At 39.4% G+C, this 25904-nt stretch overlaps 1 protein-coding gene across 9 annotated transcripts in view; it reads left to right on the top strand.

Annotated features, from left to right (window-relative positions):
* COMMD1 (copper metabolism domain containing 1) overlaps nucleotides 1-25904 on the top strand; it is a 151198-nt gene that overhangs the window by 56541 nt on the left and 68753 nt on the right. For 3 of the 9 annotated variants that reach the window (XR_004971821.1, XM_036334406.1, XM_036334413.1), the window contains one exon: nucleotides 22817-23026. Coding sequence is in view for 8 of the 9 variants with exons in the window: in XM_036334406.1 (XP_036190299.1) it covers nucleotides 22817-22924 (108 nt within the window). In the remaining variant the exon portion in view is untranslated. Of the gene's footprint in view, nucleotides 1-1586; nucleotides 1655-4940; nucleotides 4962-18203; nucleotides 18249-22816; nucleotides 23027-24338; nucleotides 24357-25904 lie in introns of those variants that run through there. The other 6 variants (XM_036334408.1, XM_036334409.1, XM_036334407.1 and 3 more) reach the window with 5 other exon arrangements.

Genomic DNA, 25904 nt, shown 5'->3' with positions numbered 1-25904 from the left:
ATCATCAATAAATTAACAAATAGCAAGTGTTGGAGAGAATGTAGAGAACAGGGAACCCTCATGTATTGTTGTTGGGATTGTAAATTAGTGTGGCCACTATGGAAAAAAGTATGGAGATTCCTTAAAAAATTAAAAATAGAACTACTATATTACCCAGCAATTCCACTTCTGGGTATTTATCTGCAAAAATCCAAAAAAAATAATTTGAAAAGATATATACACCCCTATATTCATGGTAGCATTATTTACAACAGCCAAGATATGGAAACAACTTAAGTATCCATCAATAGATGAATGGATAAAGAAGATATGGTACATATGTATACAATGGAATACTACTCAGCCATTAAAAATAAATCTTAACATTTGCAACAGCATGGATACTCATAGAAGGGTATTATGCTAAATGAAATAAGTCAGACAGAAAAAGACAGACACCATATGATTTCACTTATATGTGGAATCTAAAAAACAAATGAACAAACAAAACAGAAACAAACTCATAGATACAGAAAACAAATTGATAGTTGCCAGATAGAAGGGGAGATTGTGGGGAGAAGTATGAATTGCCAATTATAAAAATAGTCACAAGGATGTAAAGTACTACAGCATAGGGAATATAGTCAATAATATTGTAATAACTATGTGTGGTTTCGGATGGGTAATAGACTTATCAGAGTGATCACTTCATAAGGTACATAACTATCTGGTCACTACCTAAAACTAATATAATATTGTATGTCAACTGTAAATGAAAAATAAAATGTTTCAAAAGTCTGTCATTGTCTGCCCTGTACTGCCAATCAACCTAAGAGAAGCTATTTTCCCTGCTGGTCCCAGCTAATTAGATCAGAGGGAATTCTGAACAAGGGTAGCCCATCAACAGGCTAAACAGGTATTTGTGACATGGTTTGGTATGACAGTCTTAGCTAAGACAGATAATAATTTGGGTAAGATAGACTCTTCTTAGGACTTTCAACTTTTTAATGTAGGGGAGCTGCCAAATGATGATGAGCACTGTAGCTGAGAGGTTACATGGAGCTTGTGGTAGGTTAACAATAATTGGCCATCTGTTTAGTGCAGAAGTTTTCTGGAAAGAATAGAACCAGTAAATAGAAGTAGAGGCACATGTGTGGGATGTAAACATGCGTGAGATAGTTTATGCATATATAAGAGAAAGATACATGCCTGAAAGAGTAACAACAGTTCCTGACGGTTTCCTAGGCCCTAAGAGGTCCAGAAGTACAGACTTACCATGCTCATTCTCAACTCTATGCATTTGCTTAAATTGGTCTCTCTACTTTTGATCTTTCTCCCCTCTTTAAACCATTCTGAATATTACCACCAAGTTAGTGTTTCTAAAAATATGCTCTGATTATGTCATTTATCTGGCCAAAAATCTTTAATGATACCCTCATTGCATTCATAATAAAGTCTAAGTTCCTTAGAACTGTGTGCTTGGCCTTTTCCAACACTGCTTCTGGGATATTTTCTCTAAAAGAACAAAGTTCATCTAATTTGGTATTTTAATATCACAGGTTATGATGAAAGTCATAAGCTCTATTCTCTTGTCTATTTGTTTCCAGGACTTTTACTGAGAATATCAACTGGACTGGAATCATTTGTTGCAGAATAAAACAGAAATGGCTCTGTGGCTTGTCTCTACCTGGTGAATGTGGATAGTGGTGTATTCTGGGGCTTGTGCCCTTGATGGAAGACTTTTATGAGGCCAGCCTTCCATCCAGCTTCTTGCTAGCTGACAGGCAGTTGGATGAGAGCTCTGTCTGATGATGAACTTGACAATGTGCCAAACTGTCCAGTAACCTTTTCTGGGTTTTAAATTCTAAATGTCTTTATTGATCAGAACGAAATAGCCCTTTGGAGATCATTTAATTTTTGCTTTGAAAGCCTGACCATCAGCGCCAACAAAGTTGACTTACAGTGTGGTTGGTTAAACTGGCATTCATTTGGGAATTTTTTAGAACTTCAAGTTTCAAGAGTCAACATTCAGCCTTATCCTCTATTTTTGGCGGGGAGGAGGGAGCGCGCGGAAGGGAAGAACAGCAACATATAACTTTTAGCAGAATATGAAATACTTGAGGCCCGGTGCAAGAAATTCGTGCACTGGGGTGGGGGGTGTCCCTCAGTTCAGCCTGCACCCTCTCCAATCTGGGACCCCTCGAGGGATGTCTGACTGCCCGTTTAGGCCTGATCCCATCAGGACTGCTGGCTCCCAACCGCTCGCCTGCCTACCTGCCTGATTGCCCCTAACCACTTCTGCCTGCCAGCCTGATCACCCCCTAACCACTCCCCTGCCAGCCTGATCAACACCTAACTGTTACCCTGCCAGCCTGATTGCCTCCAACTGCCTTCCCCTGCTAGCCTGATCACCCCAACTGCCCTCCCCTCCTGGCCTGATTGCCCCAACTGCCCTCCCCTGCAGGCTCAGTTGCCCCCAACTGCCCTCCCCTGCAGGCCTGGTCCCCCCAATGGCCCTCCCCTGCAGGCCTGGTCCCCCCCAATGGCCCTCCCCTGCAGGCCTGGTCCCCCCAAATGGCCCTCCCCTGCAGGCCCAGTTGCCCCAACTGCCCTCTCCTGCTGGCCTGATCGCCCACAACTGCCCTCTCCTGCAGGCCATCTTGTGGCGGCCGTCTTGTGGCTACATGGAGGCAGCCATCTGTGTGTTGGAGTGACGGTCAATTTGCATACTGGTCATGACCAATTAGCATGTCAGGGTTAATTAGTATATCCCTCTCTTACTGTGTTGGAGTGGTGGTCAATTTGCATACTGGTCATGACTAATTAGCATGTATGGTCATGACTGTTAGGGTGTCATGACCAATTTTCATATTACCCTTTTATTAGTATAGATAATGATCTCCCTCCTCATAATGACTCTCCATGGTTTGTAGACTATCTTTTAAAAATTATTATGAAAACATTAACTCTTTACTCAAGAATTTAGTGTTTTTCACAGTTTTCCCTCATCTGTGTCCCATTCCTTCTCTAAAAGAATTCTTTTTTTCAGCCAAACTGATCTAGTCATTCTTTTCTACCTCAATGTCTTTGCACATGTATGCCTTACCTGAAATGTCCTTTCTCCTATGTCTAGCTTGCAAGGCCCCCCCTTAATATTTACTTCCTCAAATCAGAATAATGATAAGTTATATATCAGCATCAATAAATACTTTTAAAATAAACGACTCACCTTTTCACTGACAGAAGAAATCTGCACTATGAATTTATAGTTGCCCTGGGAGACTATGGGCATTTTGTAAATAAAATTTCAGAAGTGTCATAGAAATATGTGGTTTCTGGAATCTTTTGAAATAGCAAAGATCTATCAACACATAGCCCATTTTTCTATAAATAATAGGCTAGAGCTGAGAAATGATGATTCTTTTGGATAATTCTTATGCTCACCACTTTAGTCCCACCACTTCTCACTCTTACTATATGCCCCAGACTGCTTTACCTCTCTAGTTGCCCCCCAACCCCACCCCCGACTCTATGGACAATTGAATTTAAGATGATGGCTATAGAGATACCAAAGGAAAATGAAAGGATAGTCTTTGAAGGAGAAAAAAGAGTATTACATTGTGGTTCTTGATAATCTGTGTCTTAACAGTTAAGAGAAGGGACTTAATATTTACTTCCTACCTCCTAGTTGATAGTAATCAGCAAGAATAACTCATAAGGACTTTAATCATGGGATAGGATATCAAGAAATGAAATTCCTTTCAGAAAGTAATTTTCTGATCTTGGCTTAGTGGGGAGTAATCACTAAGAAGGTCTATGTGATTCCTTACATCACTTTTTAGGATCCATTTTCTCCAAAGGGTGGGCCCTTTGAACAACAGAATGGAAGCAAAGGCTTCAAAACACCTAATATACAAGAGAAGGAATTCATTTGGAATTTAAATATAGTTATTTCTGTCTCTTCATACACTTTGATTAGGCAATATGGTTGGTCTGTTTCCAATGTTTTAATTTTTTCAAGTTGTCTTATTGCCTCATTTAAGGTTTTCCTAAAAAATCCTACAAAGTGGGATAGAACAGATGAAGAAAGTCAGGCACACCTGGCCAGTGTAGCTCAGTGGTTGTTTTGACCATGAACCAAGAGGTCACTGGTTCAGTTCCCGGTCAGGGCACATGCTTGGGTTGCAGGCTCAATCCCCAGCAGGGAGTGTGCAGGAGGCTGCTGATTGATGTTTGTCATCAGTGTTGCTATGTCACTATTCCTTTCCCTTTCTCTCTCTCTAAAAATCAATAAATGCATATTAAGAAAAAGAAAAGAAAAAAGAAAGTCAGGCTCTAGGAGTTTAAGTGAATTAACCCAAGTTCATGTGAATATTAAATGAAAGAATTGGAAGTAGATCCTAGATCTTCAGATTTCTAGTCTGTGCTCTGTAATTTTAAACTGTTTACGTCTTCATCACTTTCCTATGAATGATCTCATCTTGTTTTGTATGTGTTACCAAAGGACAGAAGCAGTGTTGCTAAGTCCATATCAGAGAGACAACAATATGAGAATTGAATTTTGGAACCGGGTCAGCCTCTATCTATAATTTATTCAGTTTTCTTTACCTCCTTGAGTAAACTGCCTGGTAGTAGTTTTCTCATTATGTCAAAAATTTTGGTCTACATGTCTACATAGGTAAAAAAAATATTGATCTACTGAAATTGCCTAAATTAAAGTGTTTTAATTTATTGTCTCTCCCCTACACCCCCCCATTAGAATGTGAGCTCCCAAAGGGCAGATACTCTATCTTGTTTACAGCTTAATTCTCAGTATCTAGAACTATACTGCCTGGTATAAGACATTCAATAAGTATTTGGTGCCTAATTCACTGACTTAGTGTTTTATGATCCTCACTTTGAGAACATGCTGCCACAAATCAAATGCTGATTGCGTTTCTAATATCCACTTTCTCTTTTAGATCTGACGGGGTGGTCACCCCTGTAAAGGAGTGTGTAGACATTGACCCAGAGCTTCTTGGAGTGGAGACAATTATGTTTGTGTGATAAAAAATCTAAGACAGATGTCAAATAAGTTTATCTTTGGGTACCTTATCTCTTAGTGCTTCTTATACTGTAATCCTTTGTAGCCATCAGTACTTTCAAGTCCCAGGCCCTGGCTGGGTAGCTCAGTTGGAGCATCATCCCGACATGCCAAGGTTTTGGGTTCGATCCTGGGTCAGGGCACATACAACGATTAACCAATGAATGCATAAATAAGTGGAACAATAAATTAAATGTTTTTCTCTCTCTCTCAGAATCAATACTTTCAAGTGCCTTTAGTTCAGAAGTGCCACGTTTCACAGTCTGTACCATGAAGTGGGAAAGGTAGTGAAACATCCTTTATTAGATTCTAGTTAGAGTCTTGAGATTCTGGACTTCAGTGAGAACTCTTCTGTATGCTAAGAATTTCATGATAATGGTAGGTGAGAGAATTACACAGACATGTTTGAATCAGTACATCAGCAAGTCTACTATTCCCATGAAAAGAAAGCACAAAAATTTAAATGCTAAAAGGTTATTAAAGGCTTACTACCTAGTCCCGAGACTGCCAGTTTCTTCATGGTTGAACCTGGCCTTTTCTGATTCCTAATATTTAAATCCATCTTGCTGCATAAAAACCTCTATTCAAAAGGGGAAAGAGGGCAAATAGCATGCCTGATCCTTGAAAGGAGAAAAGGACTATTGAAAAGCATGAAGCTCTCAAGATGTAATACTATAAAAACATTCAGGAATTGATTTACTGTTTGGGGCTTGTCATAGCTTGAAGCAGTTGGTGATATTCCCCAATATGAGAACATTTTTGTTTCTCATGGGCAATGTCAGGCCCCAGGAGTCTTTCACATGACTATTTATTAAACACTTTTAAGAGCCAAGTGCCTGTTTTGAAGAAAACAGAACTAGTAGTTAAGTGTTTAGTAAAACTCTTAAAGTGTCCGGGGATAGGATGTGTGTAGTAGTAGAAAGAGAGGATAACATTTATTGAGACTATTTCACACTAGACATGATTCTAGGTGCTTGCCACATGTGCTACCTTGTTTAGTCTATATCAGTCCTATTAGATAGGTATTATTTTTCTATTTTCTAGATTTGGAAACCAAGACTCATTAAACAACTTTTCAAAGGTCACACAGCTAATAATAATAGAGCCAAATCTCTATCCAAATTGTCTAACTCTGAAACCAATGACTTTTTACCATCATAATACTGCTTTGGCTTCCATGGGTAATGATGGATTGGACTCACTTCCTGATCGTCCTATAAAGGGAGAAACTGAGTATAAAATGGCAGAATTTACATACTCCTTTCTAACCCTAACCTTCAAAATGTTTTAAGTATATTGAACTTTGAAACATAATACTGAGATTTTGTGAGTGTTGTAGTGGAATGAGCAGAGAAGTGTTTTTCTTTCCAAATTAAAGATGTTTACAGAAGTATGTATAGTAGTCCTCTCTTATCCTCAGTGTTGCTTTCTGTAATTTCAGTTACCTGAGGTCAACTTCAGTCTTAAAATATTAAATTTCCCCAACCATCCACAATCAGGGGTCCTCAAACTTTTTAAACAGGGGGCCAGTTCATTGTCCCTCAGACTGATGGAGGGCCGGACTATAGTTTAAAAAAAACTATGAACAAATTCCTATGCACACTGCACATATCTTATTTTGAAGTAAAAAAAAAAAAACGGGAACAAATACAATATTTGTATTTGCATATGGCCCGTGGGCCGTAGTTTGAGGACCCCTGATCCACATCATCTGCTTCTGATATTCACCCATTGACAACATCATGACATATCACCAGAAAGTCAGTAGTAGCCTAACGCTAGGTCACAATGCCTATGTCATTCACCTCATTTTATCTCACCACATAGGTATTTTATTATCTCATATCATCAAAGGAACAATAAGGGTGGGTACAGTATAGTAAGATAGTTTGAAAGAGAGAGAGAGAGAGAGAGAGGGGAGGGGAGGGGAGGGGAGGGGAGGGGAGGGAGGAGGGAAGGGGAGGGGAGGGGAGGGACCACATTCACATAACTTGCATTAAAATAAAGGAGTTCAGAACGGACCTTGCCTGTGGATCATTTTGAGCTGAAGGCAATAGAGGCTTTGCAGGCCCAAAAGAAACTTTTACCTCTCTGTAAAATATTTAAATTGAGAGCCTTGCCCATAATAAGAGTTATTACCAGAAATAACTTTTTAAAAAATATGTTTTTATTGATTTTAGAGAGAGAAGAAGGGAGAGTGATAGAGATATAGAAACATCAATGAGAGAAACATCGATTGGCTGCCTCCTGCACACCCCATACTGAGGATCAAGCCCGCAACCTGGGCATGTGCCCTGACCAAGAATTGAATCAGGATCCTCTTGGTTCATGGGTCAATGCTCAACCACTGAGCCACACCAGTCGGGCAGGGCAAACTTCTAATTACTGAACATCTGATCTTCAGATCATCCTCTGAATGACCTTCTCCTGTGAAGCCCTCAGGTGCCTTACCTCGTCCTCAGCTCAGAATGTCATACATACCTCATTTTCTCTTTCCTGTATGTGGCGTCTTTAACTCTTATGTATGGGATTTCCATATTTACATATGTAATTAAATTTGGTTATTCTCTCTTGCGAATCTATTCTGTCTCATGTAGATTTAATTATTAGAGTAGCTGAGAAACCGAGGAGGGTAGAGAAAAGTTTCTTCCTCCCCACAACAGTATATTGTGTAGTTGTTCTACTTTATTATTAGTTATTGTCATTAATCTCTTAACTGTGACAAATTTATAAATTAAACTTCATCATAGGTTAATATGTATAGAAAAAACATATATAGGTTTGGTACTATCTATGATTTCAGGCTTCCCCTGGGAGCGTTCCTGAATGTATCTCTCATGGATAAGGAGGATTACTGTATGACTTTCTGGAAATTTCCAATAGAGCCATTATGTCCTAAGGAACAGAGGCTAATAGTGATGTTCAGGATATACATTTTCATTTTCACCTATTTAGATTTAACCTCCACTTAGTAAGTCCCATTTCTAAAACAGTTCATTTCAACCTAAGTATTTCTTGGAGGAAAACTCAGATTTAGGGCCTCTACCCTGTATAAAATGACAGAATTAATGGATGTTCAGTCTTAATGTTCACATTATAGTATTTTACTCTTCATTGAGGAAGATGAAATAAATGTTACCAGTGGGGTGTCCTCTGCATCCCCACCTGTTACTGGTGGAAGTGCCCCAGAAATAAAAATTTCCTGAGGTCCCCATGGGAGAATGAGGTATTGTGGAAAGCTTTATTGATGAGTTGACATTAAGGATGTTCCCTTCCAAGATCCCATCTCCCTCTGTCCCATCATAATAAAAGTCCCATTTTGTCTTCAGCACAACTAAGATTAAAGCCACTGCCCAGAGTTTCTGCTCCATATTAAGGTCCAGTCCAGTCCAGCATTGGGCTAGGTTAGCTTGTGTTCCCAGCTGCAGTCCATTGCCTGTGACTTCTAGGGCCACAAGACTATGGAGGTGCACAGTGAGTGTGGGTCACAGAGCAAGCGAGAAACAGGAGTGCAAGTGAGAAGAGAGAGAGAGAGAGAGAGAAAGAGAGGGAGGGAGGGAGAGAGAGAGAGAGATTTTTGTTGAACTCTGGGGATTTTAACTAGGAACTTATCCAGTGAATTTTTCAGGATTTCATGTGTTTGCAGTGGCTCCACCCCCTCTAGACAATTATCTTTTCCCCAGATTAGACTGATAGGCAAGCACCTTCCCTATGTCACCCTGGCTTCACTGTGCATGTGTCCATTTTCCTCTTAATTGGACCCCTTCCCCCAGTGATCTGCAGAGACTAGACCAGGGGTGGGCAAACTTTTTGACTCGAGGGCCACAATGGGTTCTTAAACTGGACTGGAGGGCCGGAACAAAACCATGGATGGAGTGTTTGTGTGAACTAATATAAATTCAAAGTAAACATCATTACATAAAAGGGTACGGTCTTTTTTTTTTTTAGTTTTATTCATTTCAAACGGGCTGGATCTGGCCCTTGGGCCGTACTTTGCCCACGGCTGGACTAGACCTATGGTTCTCTAGGGAGTGTGAAATTGTAGCTTCCTGGTGACGTTGCCTAGATGACCATACTTATAACGTCTGGGCTCTCCTTTGCTCTTTTCTTATTAGTATTAGCTAGCTAGTTACGACAGTAACAATGACTATGTGTTAGAATTTTCTTTTTTTCAGACTACAGATGTAAACCTTAATTGCAGCACAGTTATGAGAACGTAATTTTCCATTTGCTTTGCTAGAGACCCCTCCTCACAGTTTGAAATTTGGGACACAGGAATTTTCTGTTTCATTTCATTTTATTTATTTATTTATTACCCTCAAGGGAGTATTTGACTTTCATTTGAAATTCTAATTGATAGAGGAGGGGAAACAGAAAAAGTGATAGAATATTTGAAATAATAGCCCTAGCTGGTTTGGCTCAATGGATAGAGCGTTGGCCTGTGGACTCAAGGTTCCTGGGTTCGATTCTGGTCAAGGGCACATGGCAGGAGGCAGCCAATCAATGATTCTCTCTCATCATTGTTGTTTCTATCTCTCTCCTTCTCCCTTCCTCTCTGAAATCAATAAAAATATATTAAAAAAATAATAATAACATAAAAAGACCCAGATGAAATTAGACTCAAAATCTCAAAAGTGAGTTTGTACTTCTGTATTTAGAAGATTGGTACAGCTAATATAATCCTTTTTTAAAAAAATTGTTTGTTTTGTTAATCCTCACCCGAGGATATTTTTCCATTGATTTTTAGGGAGAGTGGAAGAGAGGGGGAAAGACAGAGAGAAATATCAATGTGAGAGAAACACATTGATTGGTTGCCTCCGACCAGGGCCAGGGCCTGAGGAGCCTGCAACCAAGGTACGTGCCCCTGACCGCAATTGAACCTGGGACCCTTTGGTCCACAGGCCAACGCTCTATCCACTGAGCCAAACTGGCCAGGCCTTTTTTGGGGGGTGGGGAGTGGGGGTTTGTTTTAATTTATGACATAGAGGATTGGTTTAACATAAATAGAATAATTTTATTGATGTATTCTAAGAGAATGTAGAGAATGTTTAAAGATGAAATTCGGCTGAGTAAATTTAAAGAGTTAATTGACTTTAATTAAGTGATTCATGAATCCTGCAGCATCCCATCAGGCCACTAGAAGGGCTCTCTAAGGGTTGTACAAAATAGAAGATTTTTATGGGAAGAAGGATGGGGCTAGGGAGCTATTGACAAAAGAAAAGAAAGTATTATTTTCTGGCAGACATCTTTTGTTTGGGGATAGAGATTTTGGAGGACTTTTATTATGAAGATTGCCTCTTATTTTTATGGGATATAGAACTTTACTGGTTTTTTGACCCAAGAATTCTATACTGGTTGATTAAGATTACATTTCTGGAAGAGGTTGAAGCTGCAATTAAATCAGGTGTTAAATCATAGGCTTTTATAGGAGTGACACCATTTTGGGCCTATGTTTTTTTTCTTCAACAGGAGGATATTATCATATTGAAACAATAGATTGGAAATGCTCTGCATACCAACTCCCTTGTTTTCTTGCCATGGGCAAGGAAATTATGGAAATAAAGTATGAATGGCATTTTAACTATGGACTTCCTGATTTTTCAGTGTTATTGTTGAATATTTTATCTCTCAATTTGACTATAAGAAAATTGCTTGATTTGGGTATTCTCTTCTTTCTTAGGATTGACAGTGATGGCTTGCACCTGAGACCCTGTCCCTGCTTTTAGTTAGAGTACTCATAATCAGTCCCTGAAACACATTCACATTCTTAAAAAAAAAATTTTTTTTTAAATTGATTTCAGAGAGGAAGGGAGAGAGAGAAACATCAATGATCAGAGAATCATTGATTGGCTGCCTCCTGCATGCCTCCCATTGGGGATTGAACCCATAACCCAGGCATGTGCCCTGACCAAGAATTGAACTGTGACGTTCTGATTCATAGGTTGCTGCTCAACCACTAAGCCATGTTGCCTGGGCACGTTCACATTCTTGGTGGCTGTAGTTTGGAGTCTTCTTTGTGTTTGGTACCTTTGTCATACTCTTCCACCCACTGCACTGGCCAGTGTCTCTGCGAGAGGTCTGCAGGAAGGAACGTGCTCACTGTCGCACCTCTGGTATTCTTCGCTAGCCAGTGGCTGTGTTCTTCTTGGGCTAGTTCATGCAGCTGCAGGATACCTGGAGGCAGTTTCTGATTGGCAATGAAGGACTTCAGCCAGATTGGATTACTATAGGCAGAATGAAATATTTATTTTTCCCTTTGAGGAAGTAAATAGAGATGCTGCTTAACCAACTAATATTTTAATGTTGCTGGTATGAGATACTGTGGTTAAATCAGGAAGGTGTAAAATACATTTTTACCCACTCCCAAAAAACTGCATTAAGTTGCTTTATATACATTATCTCATTCATTAAATCTTCTCAGCAACCTTACCAGTTAAATCACTATTTCACAAATTAGGAAACTAAAACCTAGACAGTCTCACAGCTCAAAAGTGGTAGAGTTTTTATTTAGATTTGAATTTAAGTTTGTATGATTTCAAAGCCCATGTTCACTAATCACTGGGAATAGGAACTAGTGAATAGATTAGGCATGTGCACACACATAGAATCTAATCATGAGGAAACATCAGACAAACCCAAATTGGCATTCTATAAAGTAACTAGCTAGTAAAGTAACTTTGCTGTTTTGGGCATTATCAAGAGCTCTCTTTCCCTTTACTCCACCTATTCCTGTTTACACTTGGCTTGGCCAGAGAATAGATGTAGGCTGTAAAGATTTAAACTCACAATTTAATGTATTTATCTTTTTTGTATCCCAAAAATTCTTATGAATGCTGATGTGATTTTTCTCAAGCTGAATAATTTGGTGTTCTTGGGTTAGATAACAAGGTAGAATTAGGAATTCCTTCTGATTATTAATGGAAAGAATCCCCAGTTTAAGCAAAGTATTTTGGTTCTGCGACTATGATGTGGGTTAATGGGAGAAGAGTCTCGTTCAGGGAGTTCCACACATTAGTCTGTAGAACAACAAAGGGAAAGTTTGCCTCCACCTCTCCTGGTGATGGGGAAATTATATATATCTGAATCCTCCCCCTCTCTCCCCCCATCCCCCAACACACAGAAAGAGAGAAGGAATAAATAAAAGGTCTATCTTGCCTCAGAATAAGAAATTAGTCTCTTTATGATATGCTTCTCTGCCTGGATCACATGCACATACTAACTTAGTTGTGATGCCATCTCATTACACTTAAAGCTGAAAATCTTTCTATGAAACCAGGGTATAATTATTGCCTATCCAGATGTTTATATAGGATACTTTAGGTTGACTTGGGGTAATCATACTACCAGCACTCAGCTTTTCTTTGAGTCTTGTTAAAGTTAACTGAATCCTAGAATACCTTTCACATATGGGTACTCCGTGACTATGATGATGTTTATGCTACATATGACTGTGAATCAGGATTATGAAATGGGTAAGGGCTCAAACTCGAGTGAGACAAGCCTGGGTTTAAAACTGGCTCTGCCACTTACCACCTGTGTGGCCTTACACAAGTTGATCATCCTTCTTCACTTTCGTTATCTGTAAAGTGGGATACAATTATCCTCACCAACATGAAGTGATGCATGTAAAGTACTTAGAGTAATGCTTGGCATCTTTAATGTGTTCAATAAACCTTTGCCATTGTTAGTTATCATTGCTATTAATACTACCATTATTGTAATTTCTATATCCCTCTGAATTTGCTTATGCCTTCAGATTTGTCACACTTTTCCCACAATCTCTTTTTCTCCTGTCTTCCAGACTGACTTTTTAAAAATTGTGGCATGTCATTTTCCCCCAGGGTCTAGAGATGATCCTTGCATCCCCTTCAAACTTTTCTATTCCCTCCACTGCTTCCAAATTCTATTGACTAAATGGTGGCCAAAATAAGAAAGTCTATTTCTTCTTCAGTTAGGACCTGACTACCTGCTCCATCTTTTGCAAATGCCTGAACTTTTAATCTCTAGTTTCTAGATTTTGTGGGCTCTTTTCCTATATAAATTGGATCAGCAGTATATAAAAATCCATTGCATTATCTGACAGTCTTCTTGCCAAATATAGCTAAAAAGATCTGCCTTAGGTCAAATTGAAAAGGGCTGTAACTTCTACAGTTGTTTAAAGGAACTTATCCCTGACTTGGACTCTTTCTAGTTCACAGAGCTGTTCTAAGGATCAAGTGAGGTCATGCATGTGAGTGCTTTAACTATGAAGCACGGGATTAATGTGAGGGATGAGTATTGAATGTGAACAAAGGCTCAACAACTTAAGTGATACTGGAATTCAATCCCATATAGTAAAGATGCAATCTACTCTCTTCTGCCTCCCCCAGAAGTTTATTGTAAGTTATTTGAGCTAGAGAGGCTAGTGACTAACTTCATGCAATAACTACAAATCCTTTCTTCTTCCCTCATTCCCATATTCTATCACAAAATGGTGTGCCAGATGCTGAGTCAGTCTTCAGGGCTGGATATTGGGACATAGCATGGCAGCAAGGTGCATAAGAGGCTCTGAGAGTGAGGGTTATGAGAGATTTCTTTTTTAACCATTTTCCAGTCCTTTTTCTGGCAGCTTTTATTTTGGTAGCCCCCACAGATTAAATGACATTTCAAAATCAAGTTCAGTGATATGTCTTCTGCCAAATTGGACTGGCATACCTGAGCAATCCTCAGATAGTTTTTGTATATGTCTGTTTTCTTGTTTTTGGACTATTAGAAATTCTTTTCTGTATGATATGAACAGCAAGCCTAGAATCATGTGTGAGATCGTCGTCATCATCATCATCATCATCATCTGCAAATACTTACCAAATGCTTGACAGACTATCCTCCAAGCATTGGGGGTTGTATGGACTGAATTGTGTCCTTTGCAAGTTCATATATTAAAGTCCCAACCCCTAGTATTACATCAGAATGTAACTATATTTGAAATTTGTTGGAAACACAACAAAATTAGGCTGCTTTCCCCATAACCTCAGAAAAAAATTATTAAAAATCACCTCCCCTCCCCCAAATTAGTGTTTTTTGAATTTGAAAGTTTTACCCTTGGTCATTTCCACCATTGCCCTCTTTACCTATTTGTTTCCTCCAGAGAAGGGCCAAGGGAAATGTTGCTTTCTCACTACACCTATTTCTGCTTAATTATGCTGTCATTATTGACTTGAAAGAAACCACATCAAGAAAGCTGAGAACTGAGAGATGGTGCTGTTAACAGAGCAAGTTGGTGATCTCTCTTGGAGAAAATCTGCAATCCCAGAATTGGTTTGATTAGTATTGCTTCTGTCTTCCTCCTCTGCCAAGAAGTTTACCATTCATTGCTGCACTCCTGTTTTTTTATTGGATATGCTAAGATGTTTCCTCCATCTTAATCTGTAGATTATCAAGAACCCCTTAGAAAGGGGGTGCTATTGCATACTTTGTTCCTGCCTGACCAATGGTATTGCCTAAACAAGGAACTCTGGATGAGTTTTGCTTTTCCCCCCATTTTCTCTATTTCTGTCATGCAAATATATTTTAGTTTGTTTGTCAAAGTTGTTTGCAAATGAGTTTCCTCTGGAATATACCTCATCAGGAATGAGGAGGGGCCCCAGTTTGAAAATTAGCAACACACTTTTTTTTTTTAAAGCGCTAGAGTTTTGTCATTTGGTTTCTCTAAGATTTAAGTGAAACTTATCCCTCCTTCAGTGTGATTTGCCTTTTCAGCTGTTTAGCAGTTGTTCCTCTGGTTCTTTGTCCATTTTCACATGGAAACTAGATCTACTCAGCCAAAAGCTAGTATGATTTCCTGTGGATCCAACCAGAGCACCTAAAAATAGTTTTCTACCCAAATATTTTTTTAGCCAAAGTTTTTCAAAATACAGAAAGCTTAATAGCTAAACATTAAACCCTGCTGAAAATCGAAAAAGTTGGAAAATGAATTGGAGCGCAATGTTTTGAAAAACATAGGAAACAGCCAATTGTTGAGCTTTTTGTGTTTATATAACTTGGCTCCATTTCTTTTCTTTCGTAGGGTGTTTCTAAATACCTTTGTAAATGCTTAACTCCTGGTGTTTATGTAAATCAGCATAAAATCAGGCATTTTTAATTTGTTGCCATTCTACTCTGTTACATGTACTACACTAATTATGTTTGAAACTGTCCAAATTCAGAGGCAGATGTGAATAGTTAGCAGGCGGTAGGTTAAATCAAAGAGCTGGGAATTCTGGTCTTTGCATAATTGGAACTAATCTGCGGGTCTCTCTCTCTCTCTCTCTCTCTCTCTCTCTCTCTCTCTCTCTCTCTCTCTCTCTCTCTCTCTCTCTTTTTCTCCTAGTGTTAAAATGAAGATTGATGGTCCTCTACCTTTCATTATCCACTGGCCTGTAATGGGGATCAGAGTATATATCAGGTTGTTTTGAAATCTTGGGCGGGGGGGAGAGAAGAATAGTGATGGTCTTGGTTTAGCAGTACATCATTCATCCCACAAAAGAACCACTCATTCTTGCAAAATCAAACTATTTTCTCCCCTTCAGAAACAAGTCAGGGTTGCTTGGGCCAAAATTCATATTCCTTTTAACCACACATTGGCAGTACAGGCATGTATATTTTTCTTCTAAGTCATGGCTCTAGCTTTTTTTCCAGCTAAGAGACCTAAACCAAAAGAATCTCAGGGTCCTGTTCTTGGCATACTCTTACTTTCTGTCTTAGAAATTCAAACAACTTTGAGTGGACCGTGTTCTTTAATCTTATTGCCTTGTTGGCTCACAGGCCCTGAGCCTGCAGATAAAAATGAAAGCACAGCAGCAGAAGAGTATGTTTGTGTGTGTGTGTAAATTCAACCGTTGGTTTTCATTGAAATTATCTTGCTAATGCTCCCTTTGTAAGATTCCCTATGTTTCCCTGGTGTCTGGCAATTTCTTTGATCAGGTGATTTGAAAGGCATGGAGAGTATGGGTCAGGGATCTGAGTTACTTAATATACTTTGCCTGTGGATCTGTGCATCTGATATGGGTTATGGGGTCAGGGAAAGGGTTTGCCTTTGGTACTTTCCTAGTTCTTTTATATTTTTGCCCCACTTATACCTCTTATGGTAGTACCATGTATTTTAAGGCAGGCTACTTGGGTTCATTCTTCCTGGAAGAAAATAAGTCTCCTGATTTAAGTAATAGAAAGGTGTTAATAACTTTTTGTAATACTTCTCCTCAGAGTATTTATGTTTTAAAGATGTCTAGGTTGAGAACAGTAGTCCTTGTTACTAGATGTTTAGAGAGAGTGGAGGGGGGGGGGAGAGAGAAACATCGATGTGAGAGAGACATATTGATAGGCTGCCTCCCGCACACCCCTCCACCCCCACCAGGGCCGGGGATCAAGCCTGCAACCGAGATAAGTGCTCTTGACTGTGAATCAAATCCAAGACCCGTAGGTTTGAGTGACGGCAGTCTAACCATCTAGGGCCTGGGCATTGCCTTTTCATTTATTAGAGTGAATTCTCTTAGTCCCAATTGTTCTTAGAACATTATGGACACCTATTGAGTTTTGGGGTGAGTCCTTTTAATTTACTTGCTCAATCATCAGTGGGATGATTTGCTTTGTGATTTACAGTACATTTTTTCCCCTGTTAAAAAATTGGATTACCCTGCACTTTACACAATAGATGTATGATTTGTCAGCTATTATATTTGAAATGAAGATTTCCTTAGGATAAAAATGGCCTACTAAGGACCATTGGTTATAATATGTATTGTTAAAAATTTTTGTTGAAAGATTTTAAAAAAGATTATAAATCATGTTTTATTTTTTGAAATATTGTTTTAAATTAAATTTTTTTTTATTGATTTCAGAGAGGAAGAAGGAGGGAGAGAGAGATAGAAATGTCAATGATGAGAATAATTGATCAGCTGCCTTCTGCATGTCCCACACTGGGGATCAAGCTCTGACTGGAATCGAACTGTGACCTCCTGATTCATAAGTTGATGCTCAACTACTGAGTCAAACCAGTCAGATGAAGTATTGTTTTAAACTACAGCTAATCTATCCATTGTTCTAGATATAGTATATAAGAACAGGTTATCCTTAGAGATGAGACCATGTTTTTGGTATCAAGATCTTTGATGCAAATGTTTCAATGAAATCTCATCTTCCACAGTTGTTACTGCTATTGTTGAAGTAGTGATTGTTGCCAGAAAGTAAAGTGAGAAATGAAGAAACACTACCCCCACATAGCAAATATTGGAAATGGTACGGGAGAAGGAGTTGGGGGTTGGGGCGTAAATATCCTGACCTCTCTCTCTTCTTGCCTGAACCCAACTATAAGCCAGAAAACAAGGGGGTGACACAATCTTAGAGAACAGCTTCACGGGGAATAGAACAAAGCAGAGAAGGGTGGAGAATAGATATGAAAGGACAAGTGGAGAATAATCAGCACAGTTTTCAGGGAACTATAAAATTTTAATTTTGGGCAAATTGTTCCTTAGGCAGGAACTTGGAAGATCCTCTGCCACAGAGAAGCTGTTTTGAGGTCTCCTGAAGGAGTCAGGGAACAGTATCAATGATAATTCTGAGAAAGCCACAGGAAATATGAGTGGTGAGCACAGGTTTACTTATGAAGATGTTTGGAACGTCTCTGGTGGGCAATGTTCAAAGCTATTGGGTATCTTATTTGTTATATAATTGATGTTTGGGAAGCCATTGCCAGTTTTGTTTGACCTTTGCTGCATGTTCTTGTTCTCTCTCCAGTTGTTAAACACAGAAGACAGAGTGGCAGAGCTGCAGTGGCAGAGGGTTAATTTAGGTTTATGAAGTGACAGCCCAGACAGGGGGATAGGCCTTATGCTAAAGTTTTTCTCAGCCAAGAGTCTATCAATAAATAAAACAGGCAGGATAGTAAGAAGCTAGGAAAATTCCTTGGGAAGTGGAATGGGGAAACTGAGACAGATAGCTCATTCAGATTGGCCCCAGCCTTACACGCTGACTCACCTGCCTCCTTCTCCCTTGCTCAATCATTCCCTTAAGCATTAAGTCCTCAGGACCATGAGGTTCTGATCAGCATCAGATAATCTTAGTAACAAAGCTTTGGGTTTGTAAACCACAGAGACAGAATTTTGGTCAAACTAGAGATAACGTCTAGTTCTCAGTTGTGTCTCAGCTCCAGGCCTAGAAAAGCAGCAAAATCAGATGAAGCAATGCCTATGGCTGACATCAGGATTGGATGCAACGACTAATGACCCCTACCCTAGCGCCAATCAATCAGTAGAGACTGTGGCCCTGATCCTATATGTTCATTTTGATGTATCATCATATTAAAGAATATACCTGATAAGCTGGTGAATATCCTATTGAGATCCTCCCCTGAGATCTCCCTAAAATTCCTGCCTTTCTCTCTCTTTCTCTCTTTCTCTCCCTCATCTCTTGAACACCTGTGTCTAAACCTCTCTACTCCCCTGCTCCTTCTTTCAGGTGTGGGTCTTTGCTTTCTTTCTCCTAAGCTCCAAGGGCCCTTCTTTTGCCACTGTAACTTGTTCCCTGAGTCACACAGACCATCTGGATCACTTTTTCTGCCTCTGACTTTCTTTCTAAAAGGCCAAGGCAGCTTTCGGAGCAGCTCACTCTTTTCTTCTCTTCAAGTGTGCTTTTGCTTTGCTTGCTAAATAAACTTCATACACTAGAGTTCTTGGCTCTGAATTCTTTCTTTGTTGAACCCAAGAACCGAGAGCCATGTTCCCAGTAACAAAACCAAAAGAAAAACTAGGAATAAGCTTTATGAAGTCTGGTCTACCTGAGTCAGTATCAGTTTAGCAGGACCCTAAGGCACCTGTTTTCACTCTCACCCTCCATCCCCCAACTTTAGAATTTTAAGGAAACTACAGCATGTTAGAAATTGCCAAAGTTGTATTATAATGCTAAATATGGCCAATAAATTGGGAATAAAGCTTTGTGAAAATTTTGCATGGAAAATAATAAGGATATAGAGCATAGGTTATAAGATTTCTATTTTGTTTTATGTTGAATTTATTCTGAATAATTCTACTCAATAATTCTATTTAATAAATTGTAGTCCTTTTTTATTTTCTATTTTTTTTTAGCATTTTATCACTGTAGTATTGTTTTACCAAAGAATGCTTATGGGCCCAGATAAAGAAGTCATCTAAATGGACATCCTACACAAAGAGGTTACTTAGTGTGTAGAAGGGGAAAACAAAACACTTGCTTAATTATTATTATACTAGAGGCCCAGTGTGTGATATCTCGCGAGACCCAGACCCGCTGTGCTGGCTGGACCCAGACCGACTCCCGCGGCGCTAGGTGGGATGTGGGACCCAGAATCAAGTCCCCACCTACCCGAATGCGCGGTGCCTAGCATGCAGCCCTGCCCACCTGCGGGCGCTTCGCTGCACAAACAGCCTCCTGGTGACCAGTCTTTGGTTGGTCTGCGCTATGGAGTCACGGCCACAGGCCTTTTATTAGTATAGATAAATGAATAATCAGTTATATTCTTTGACCCTGATAGGAAATAAGTTTCAGCTAAAACATTAAAGACTTAGGCTTCTCAAGTAAGAGTTTCCTTGTTAGAATGTTAGAGTGGTTACCTGGGAAAGGAGTTCCTTAGGAACCTGTGAAATGTCCTTGTCTGGAAGTCATTAAAGCTAGCTTGATTTTTGTTGTTGGTTTGGGTAGGTTGGCCTCTCAAGGATCGCCTCTTAGAATTTTATAGTTTTTGCACTTGGAGAGACTATTTGAATATTTTGCCTTTGCTTTCTTTTCTAATTTAAAATAATTATTTAAAACCTTGTGTTTAATACAATGCCATATTCAGGTGTTTCAGATTGCTTTGTACTTTCTGCCTCAGGCTTAATAAACATTACCTGCATTTCTAAAGATATTTTTCAAGTGCATCTGATGTACTTTTGGTAGGGCACTCCAGTCAAATGTGAAATTTGAAAAAAGACCCATATGTTAAGCCCCAGGTTAAAGGCTCTTGAATTCTTGATAAGATATTGATAGCATAACTAGATAAAGCTAGGCATTGATAATACAATTTCAGGTTAGCTGTTTCTTCGAGTCATGTAGGGTTATATGTCTTTCTAAGACTTTAGTGTTCATTGTTTCAAGGGGTGAGAGGTGAAGGTTGGGAGAGGATAGAAAATATTTATTTTACTATTTAAAAAAATATTTTTATTGATTTCAGAGAGGAAAGGAGAATGAGAGAGAGATAGAAACAACAGTGATGAGAGAGAATCATTGATCTGCTGCCTCCTGCACACACTACACTGGGGATCGAGCCCGAAACCCGGACATGTGCCCTGACAGGGAATCAAACTGTGACCTCTTGGTTCATAGGTTGACACTCATCCACCGAGCCACTTTTGACTTTTCTTTTGACTTTTCTTTATCTAGCCTGCTGTTTCTCTTCAGTATTTGATTTCCTTTAAAAATAAACTGAGTATGGCTCATTGGTTGAGTATTGACCTATGAACCAGGAGGTCATGGTTCGATTCCCTGTCAGGGCACATGCCCAGGTTGTGGATTCCATCCCCAAGTGTGGGGTTTGCAGGAGGCAGCTGATCAATGATTCTCTCTCACCACTGATGTTTCTCTCTCTCTCTTTTTCTCCCTTCCTCTCTGAAATCAATAAAAATATATGAAAATAAATAAGCTGAGTTTCAATAATACTTAAGAGAGTTAATAAAAAAGAATGTGAGTACTAAAACCTACAACAAATTAATGACCCTGATCAGAAAAGGTCCTGGCTATTAATAAACTCTGCTTACATATTCCTGTCTCTATGATCATTGTCCTTGATCATCTCTTCCCACATAAATGGAAAACCAGGTGATTTTTCATTGTAATGAACTTTCTCTGAGGTGAAACAGGGAATACATCATCTTTTCTGCCAGTATATGTATGTTAGACTCTGCTAGTTATTAGTTTCTAGACCATTGGTTCAAAAGCCAGATATTAAAAAATGTTTTAAAGTCAAGCTAAAGATCTCTCAGTAAAACTGAATGAAGAATAAGAGGCTTTCAAATCTGAGGCCTGTTCTTAATGTAGCAGGCTGAACAGCTTAACTTGCTATAAATTTACTCCTCCTGAAGCTCAAACACAGCTGGCTTCCTTCTTTATTTTATTTTATTTTTTAATATATTTTATTGATTTTTTACAGAGAGGAAGGGAGAGGGATAGAGAGTTAGAAACATCAATGAGAGAGAAAGATCAATCAGCTGCCTCCTGCACACCCCCTACTGGGGATGTGCCCACAACCAAGGTACATGCCCTTGACCGGAATCAAACCCGGGACCCTTCAGTCCACAGGCCGACGCTCTATCCACTGAGCCAAACCGTTAGGGCTTCCTTCTTTTTTTTTAAATTGGTTTTTGCTTTCAACTAAATGAAAACCTGGTAGTTTCTAAGCTCACATATGAGACTATACCCCTCTCCTATTCAAATATATGTTTGAGGAGAAAGTTCCCTTTTGTCAGGGAAAGCTACCTTCCCTTCCTTTGGGAGACTTTCGTCTGAGAGGCCCCTTATTTTCCTCTGCATTCATTTTTCCTGGGGGATTGTTCAGTGCCATCAGTATAAACTCAGCACAGCAGCTTAGCAGCAGCAAAGGTACTTTTTCAAAATCAACTGCTGAAGGTTCTTCTAGCTGATGACAGAATGACTCCTTCCTTCTGAAGAGGCTGTGGTCTTCTTTTATCTGCCACTTTGGGAAATGCCATAGTATTTACAGAGGAAAATGTAGAGAAGATCACTGATCTGTGGTTCTGCCATCAACTGAGAGACAGACAATAGGCATGTCATTTAATATGCCTGGGGCTTCGATTTCATTATCTAAACAATAAGACAGTTGGATTATATGATTCTAATAATTCATACTGCTTTAAAATTACATGACTATTGTTCTTAAGAGTCTTGAACATAGTTACTCTTGGATATATAATTTGCCCTTGTCTCTCAAGACAGTGCAAACCTAGGATTTGTTTAGTGCTCATGAAATTTCTGTCACCATACTTCGGAGGCCTTTATCTTTGATGTCTACCTAATCTAGGGTTGATTGATTGATCCTACCAGTGATTAAAGGAAATGTGTTTGAGGGAAATCTGGGGAGAGCCAGCTTGCAACAAGGAGAAAAGCCCTAGAAATATTTACAGCTGTTTCAAGATCTGGTTATCTTTCAATGATCTGATTGATGTTTCCCAAGCAACTTGGTCACCACTTGTCACAATTTCTAGTATAACCACTTGATCCAATTAGCCCTAGTCTCAGGGTAACACAGCCAATCCAAATCCTCCTTTTATTTTATACTCCAGGTGCTGTGGAGACAGCATGGACTTTGGAGTTCATAATCTGATTCTGCCTTTTTCTGGTTTTGTGATGCAGGTTAACCTCTCTGTGCTCCAGGGTCATCTATAAAATAGCAATATTTAGTACTTACCTTAAAAATTATTAAGGGATCAAGTATGATGACAGATGAGAAGAGTTTCTCACACACCTCATAATGAGAACATCTGACATTTGAATACCTCTTTACCACTTATGAAACACCTCAGAAAAGTAGTTTGATTTAGGGCATTGTGCTGGATTTGCTGTGCTGGGTAAAATATCATTTAGGGATAGAGAGGCTTGAGCCAGGCTTGCTGGGTAAGGGCCCCAGGCCTTTGGAGTTGGGTCATACCAGATTCAGAGCCTTGGCTATCTTGAGAGTCTCTTGTAGCTAAAACACCCTTTTATGTTTTCCAGGAATCTGAATTTCTGTGTTTGGAATTTGATGAGGCCGAGGTCAACCAAGTTCTGAAGAAGCTCTCAGAGGTAGAAGAAAGTATCAGCACACTGATGCAGCCAGCCTAGCTGAAAATGGACTTGTTGAAGCAAAGGTGTTCATGATCTGTTTTTGTTTTTGTTTTTTAATATTATTCACCCATTAGTATTAAATCCTCAAATTCAAATTTGCCTGCCTCTGCTTGCTGGGACTTATTTTTTCCATTTACTCTTACAGTTGTTCTACTGCAAAGGCTCTTATACTTCAGCATGTAGAGGCACTTGTAACAGCATTTTTTTTAAAAAAAAGGAGGTGTCTAGAACCCTATCCCCAGAGACTTGGATTCAGGTTGGCTGGGGTCAACTTTAGAAACCCATATTATGGTGGTTTGTTCCTGAGTAAGATTTTAGGAATACATACATGATAAATTATACAAGAATTAGAAAACATTTTATACAAACAAATACAAGGCTGACCAAATACTGTGTATCTCGAGCTGAGGCCCAGAGATTTGCTGACCCTTGACAATAAAACAGAGATGCTTCTGGAACTGATTCAGGTATTTGAATTAGTTCTACCCAAATTTGGGGGATCTGATTTGATCTGAGCTACTGAGAAACATGGGATTTTTTAGAACCTAGAAATAAACTGATCTTATCACAAAGGGACTCCTTCACCCTCAAATCAGGACTGTGGGAAGAGGAAAATGTCACTGGAGGTAATGTGAGGTTCTTTACCTCAGAAAATTTTACTTGAGTCATCAACTAAAACCTCTTCAAGAAAATATCTTCAGCCCAGCCGATGTGGCTCAGTGGTTGAGCATTGGCCCATGTACCAAGAGGTCACTGGTTTGATTCCCAGCCAGGACACATGCCCGGGTTGTGGGCTCATTCCCCAGTAGGAGGCAGCCAATCAATGTTCCTCTCTCAGTGATGATGCTTTTATCTCCCTCTCCCTTCTCTCTCTAAAATCAATAAAAACATATTTTAAAAAAAGAAAGAAAATGTCTTTAAAAAAACTAGTGTAAAAACTAGATCCTAGTAGAGAAGTTGTACAAAACACCAAGGTCATCCTAAGAGGAGGAAGCTGTCAACCAGTATATGAAAGCGATGGTCCCTGTTGAATAGGTTTTGTAACCTGATATTGTTAAACTTCAGGAACTCAGTTGCCTTTGGGATATAATGTGTTAAAAAAAGATGTAGGTCTCTTGGTCTATGGTTACATCATATATCAGTTCTAATGAGTTTATTCCAGGGCAGGAATAAGTCCTCTTCTGTTAAGCATTTTCTCCTAAATCAATTTGGAGACGTTTTTTAGGAGTTCTTCCCAACACCCATGCTGAAAATACTGGCTTCCTCCCTGATTAAAACCATCCCAGCAGTTAGCAAACAATAACCAGAAGGTTTTAAATGTATCCCCTGTGGACCCTTCAGAAAACATCTTGAAATAGTAGGGTAATGTGGTTTGGCCAACGAACTATTAAAACTTGCTCTCTGTTCCCAGGGCTACCGTCATGTGATCCAGAAGAATTAGATAATGTCTCCTGCTATAAAATGAAAGTCAACAATATTTCACTAGATAATGAGATTCCAGATGTCTTTGGAAGGAAGGACTGTAGCTACCACATTAGTATTAACTTACATTCCGATGAAAGTTTGTGGAAGCCTAAAGGACCAGTCCACGGACCCACAGGGGGAGCTCTGTGTAGATCTCCTATGAAAGCAGCCCCCACAGTGTGGGCATGGGCTTCTTTACTATGTCCCCCAACCACACCGAGGTCGTTGGGGAAACTGTTCACATACACCAAGTTGTTCACCATCATTATCATAAAAGAAACTGGTTGTTGAGGTTAACACGAAGCATTTTTTAATGCAAGTGGCTTTGGACAGGGTGTGTTTGCCTATGTTTTATACTTACCAGTGATTGCTTTAGTTCTGATTACTGAAGGCGTATATGTTTATTAGTCTACTAGAGGCCCGATGCACGAAATTCATGTAAGGGGCTTGGCCCTCACAGCCCTGGCTTCGTCTGGCTTCATCCAGCTTCATCTGGAAAGTCATTTGGAAGGACTTCTGGAAGGACATCCGGTCTAATTAGCATGTTACCCTTTTAGTATTATAGATTGTGAAAATACAGAACATACTAAGAACAGTTAAATGACTCATCATCCTAATCTAGAGAGAATTAGAAAGAAGGCTAGAACTGGGAGAAGAGCTGATGTTCCCTGAATGAATTCCTGGAAGTGGAGCAGACTGTTTTTAAGACTTTAGTAAATGCTGGCAGATTCTTTACAGAAAGGTTATATCAGTTTATATTCCCTCTAAGAAAGTATGAGAATAAAATACTCCTCTTCTTGCCTGATTGGATATTATCTGTTTTTGTATTTTCTGGGGCTAGTTTTTGTAAATTTTTGCAAGGGACACATACTTAAACCAGGACATCTCTCTGGGGAAAGGACCAGGGAAGGAGAAAACTGGCATAAGGGTCCCAGCAGACCCCACCAAGTTTCCTACCTCTGTAATCCTAGGTTAAAACCACTTTATTTTGAGTTCAGGAAATATGCGGCAAAGTAAAAATAATCCTCAGCCTGAATTAGGCCTTGTAGAAATTGTCCTTGCTTAGCAATAAGCACTCTAACTACTTGTCTGTTCAGAAACAGTCCAGGCAAAAGCCAAGAGTTGCTTTCAGAATAAAGTCAGACAGAAACTCCAGACTTCAGTAGTTTCACGTTGATAAGAAGCGAAGGATTGGCCTGATCCTCAGTGCCGGCTTTCCTTGGGAGCTCTGGTTCTTATCAACTCATCAGTGAAGGCTTAAATTCCACCATTTTATCCTCCCCTTTTCTTTATATAACTCTCTCTTCCCCTGGTCTTATTTCAATGATGATTCAAAAAGAATGACAGCATTTTAAAATGTAGTTTAAGTTATTCTCCCCTAAATGCAAGAAGGATGAAAAGCCCCTAAATGAAAAGCCAAGGATGACATTAGTACCTGGAATCTAAAGACCTGCCATTAGCTATTAGTTACTGAAGTTCTTTTTTTAGACTTGAGTGAAACTTTGGAATACAG

The sequence above is a fragment of the Myotis myotis genome, unplaced genomic scaffold (assembly GCF_014108235.1).
Source record: "Myotis myotis isolate mMyoMyo1 unplaced genomic scaffold, mMyoMyo1.p scaffold_m19_p_14, whole genome shotgun sequence".
NCBI lineage: Eukaryota > Metazoa > Chordata > Mammalia > Chiroptera > Vespertilionidae > Myotis > Myotis myotis.
The sequence above is the reverse complement of the archived record's forward strand: the minus strand, read 5'-3'. Positions and strand labels throughout refer to the sequence as shown.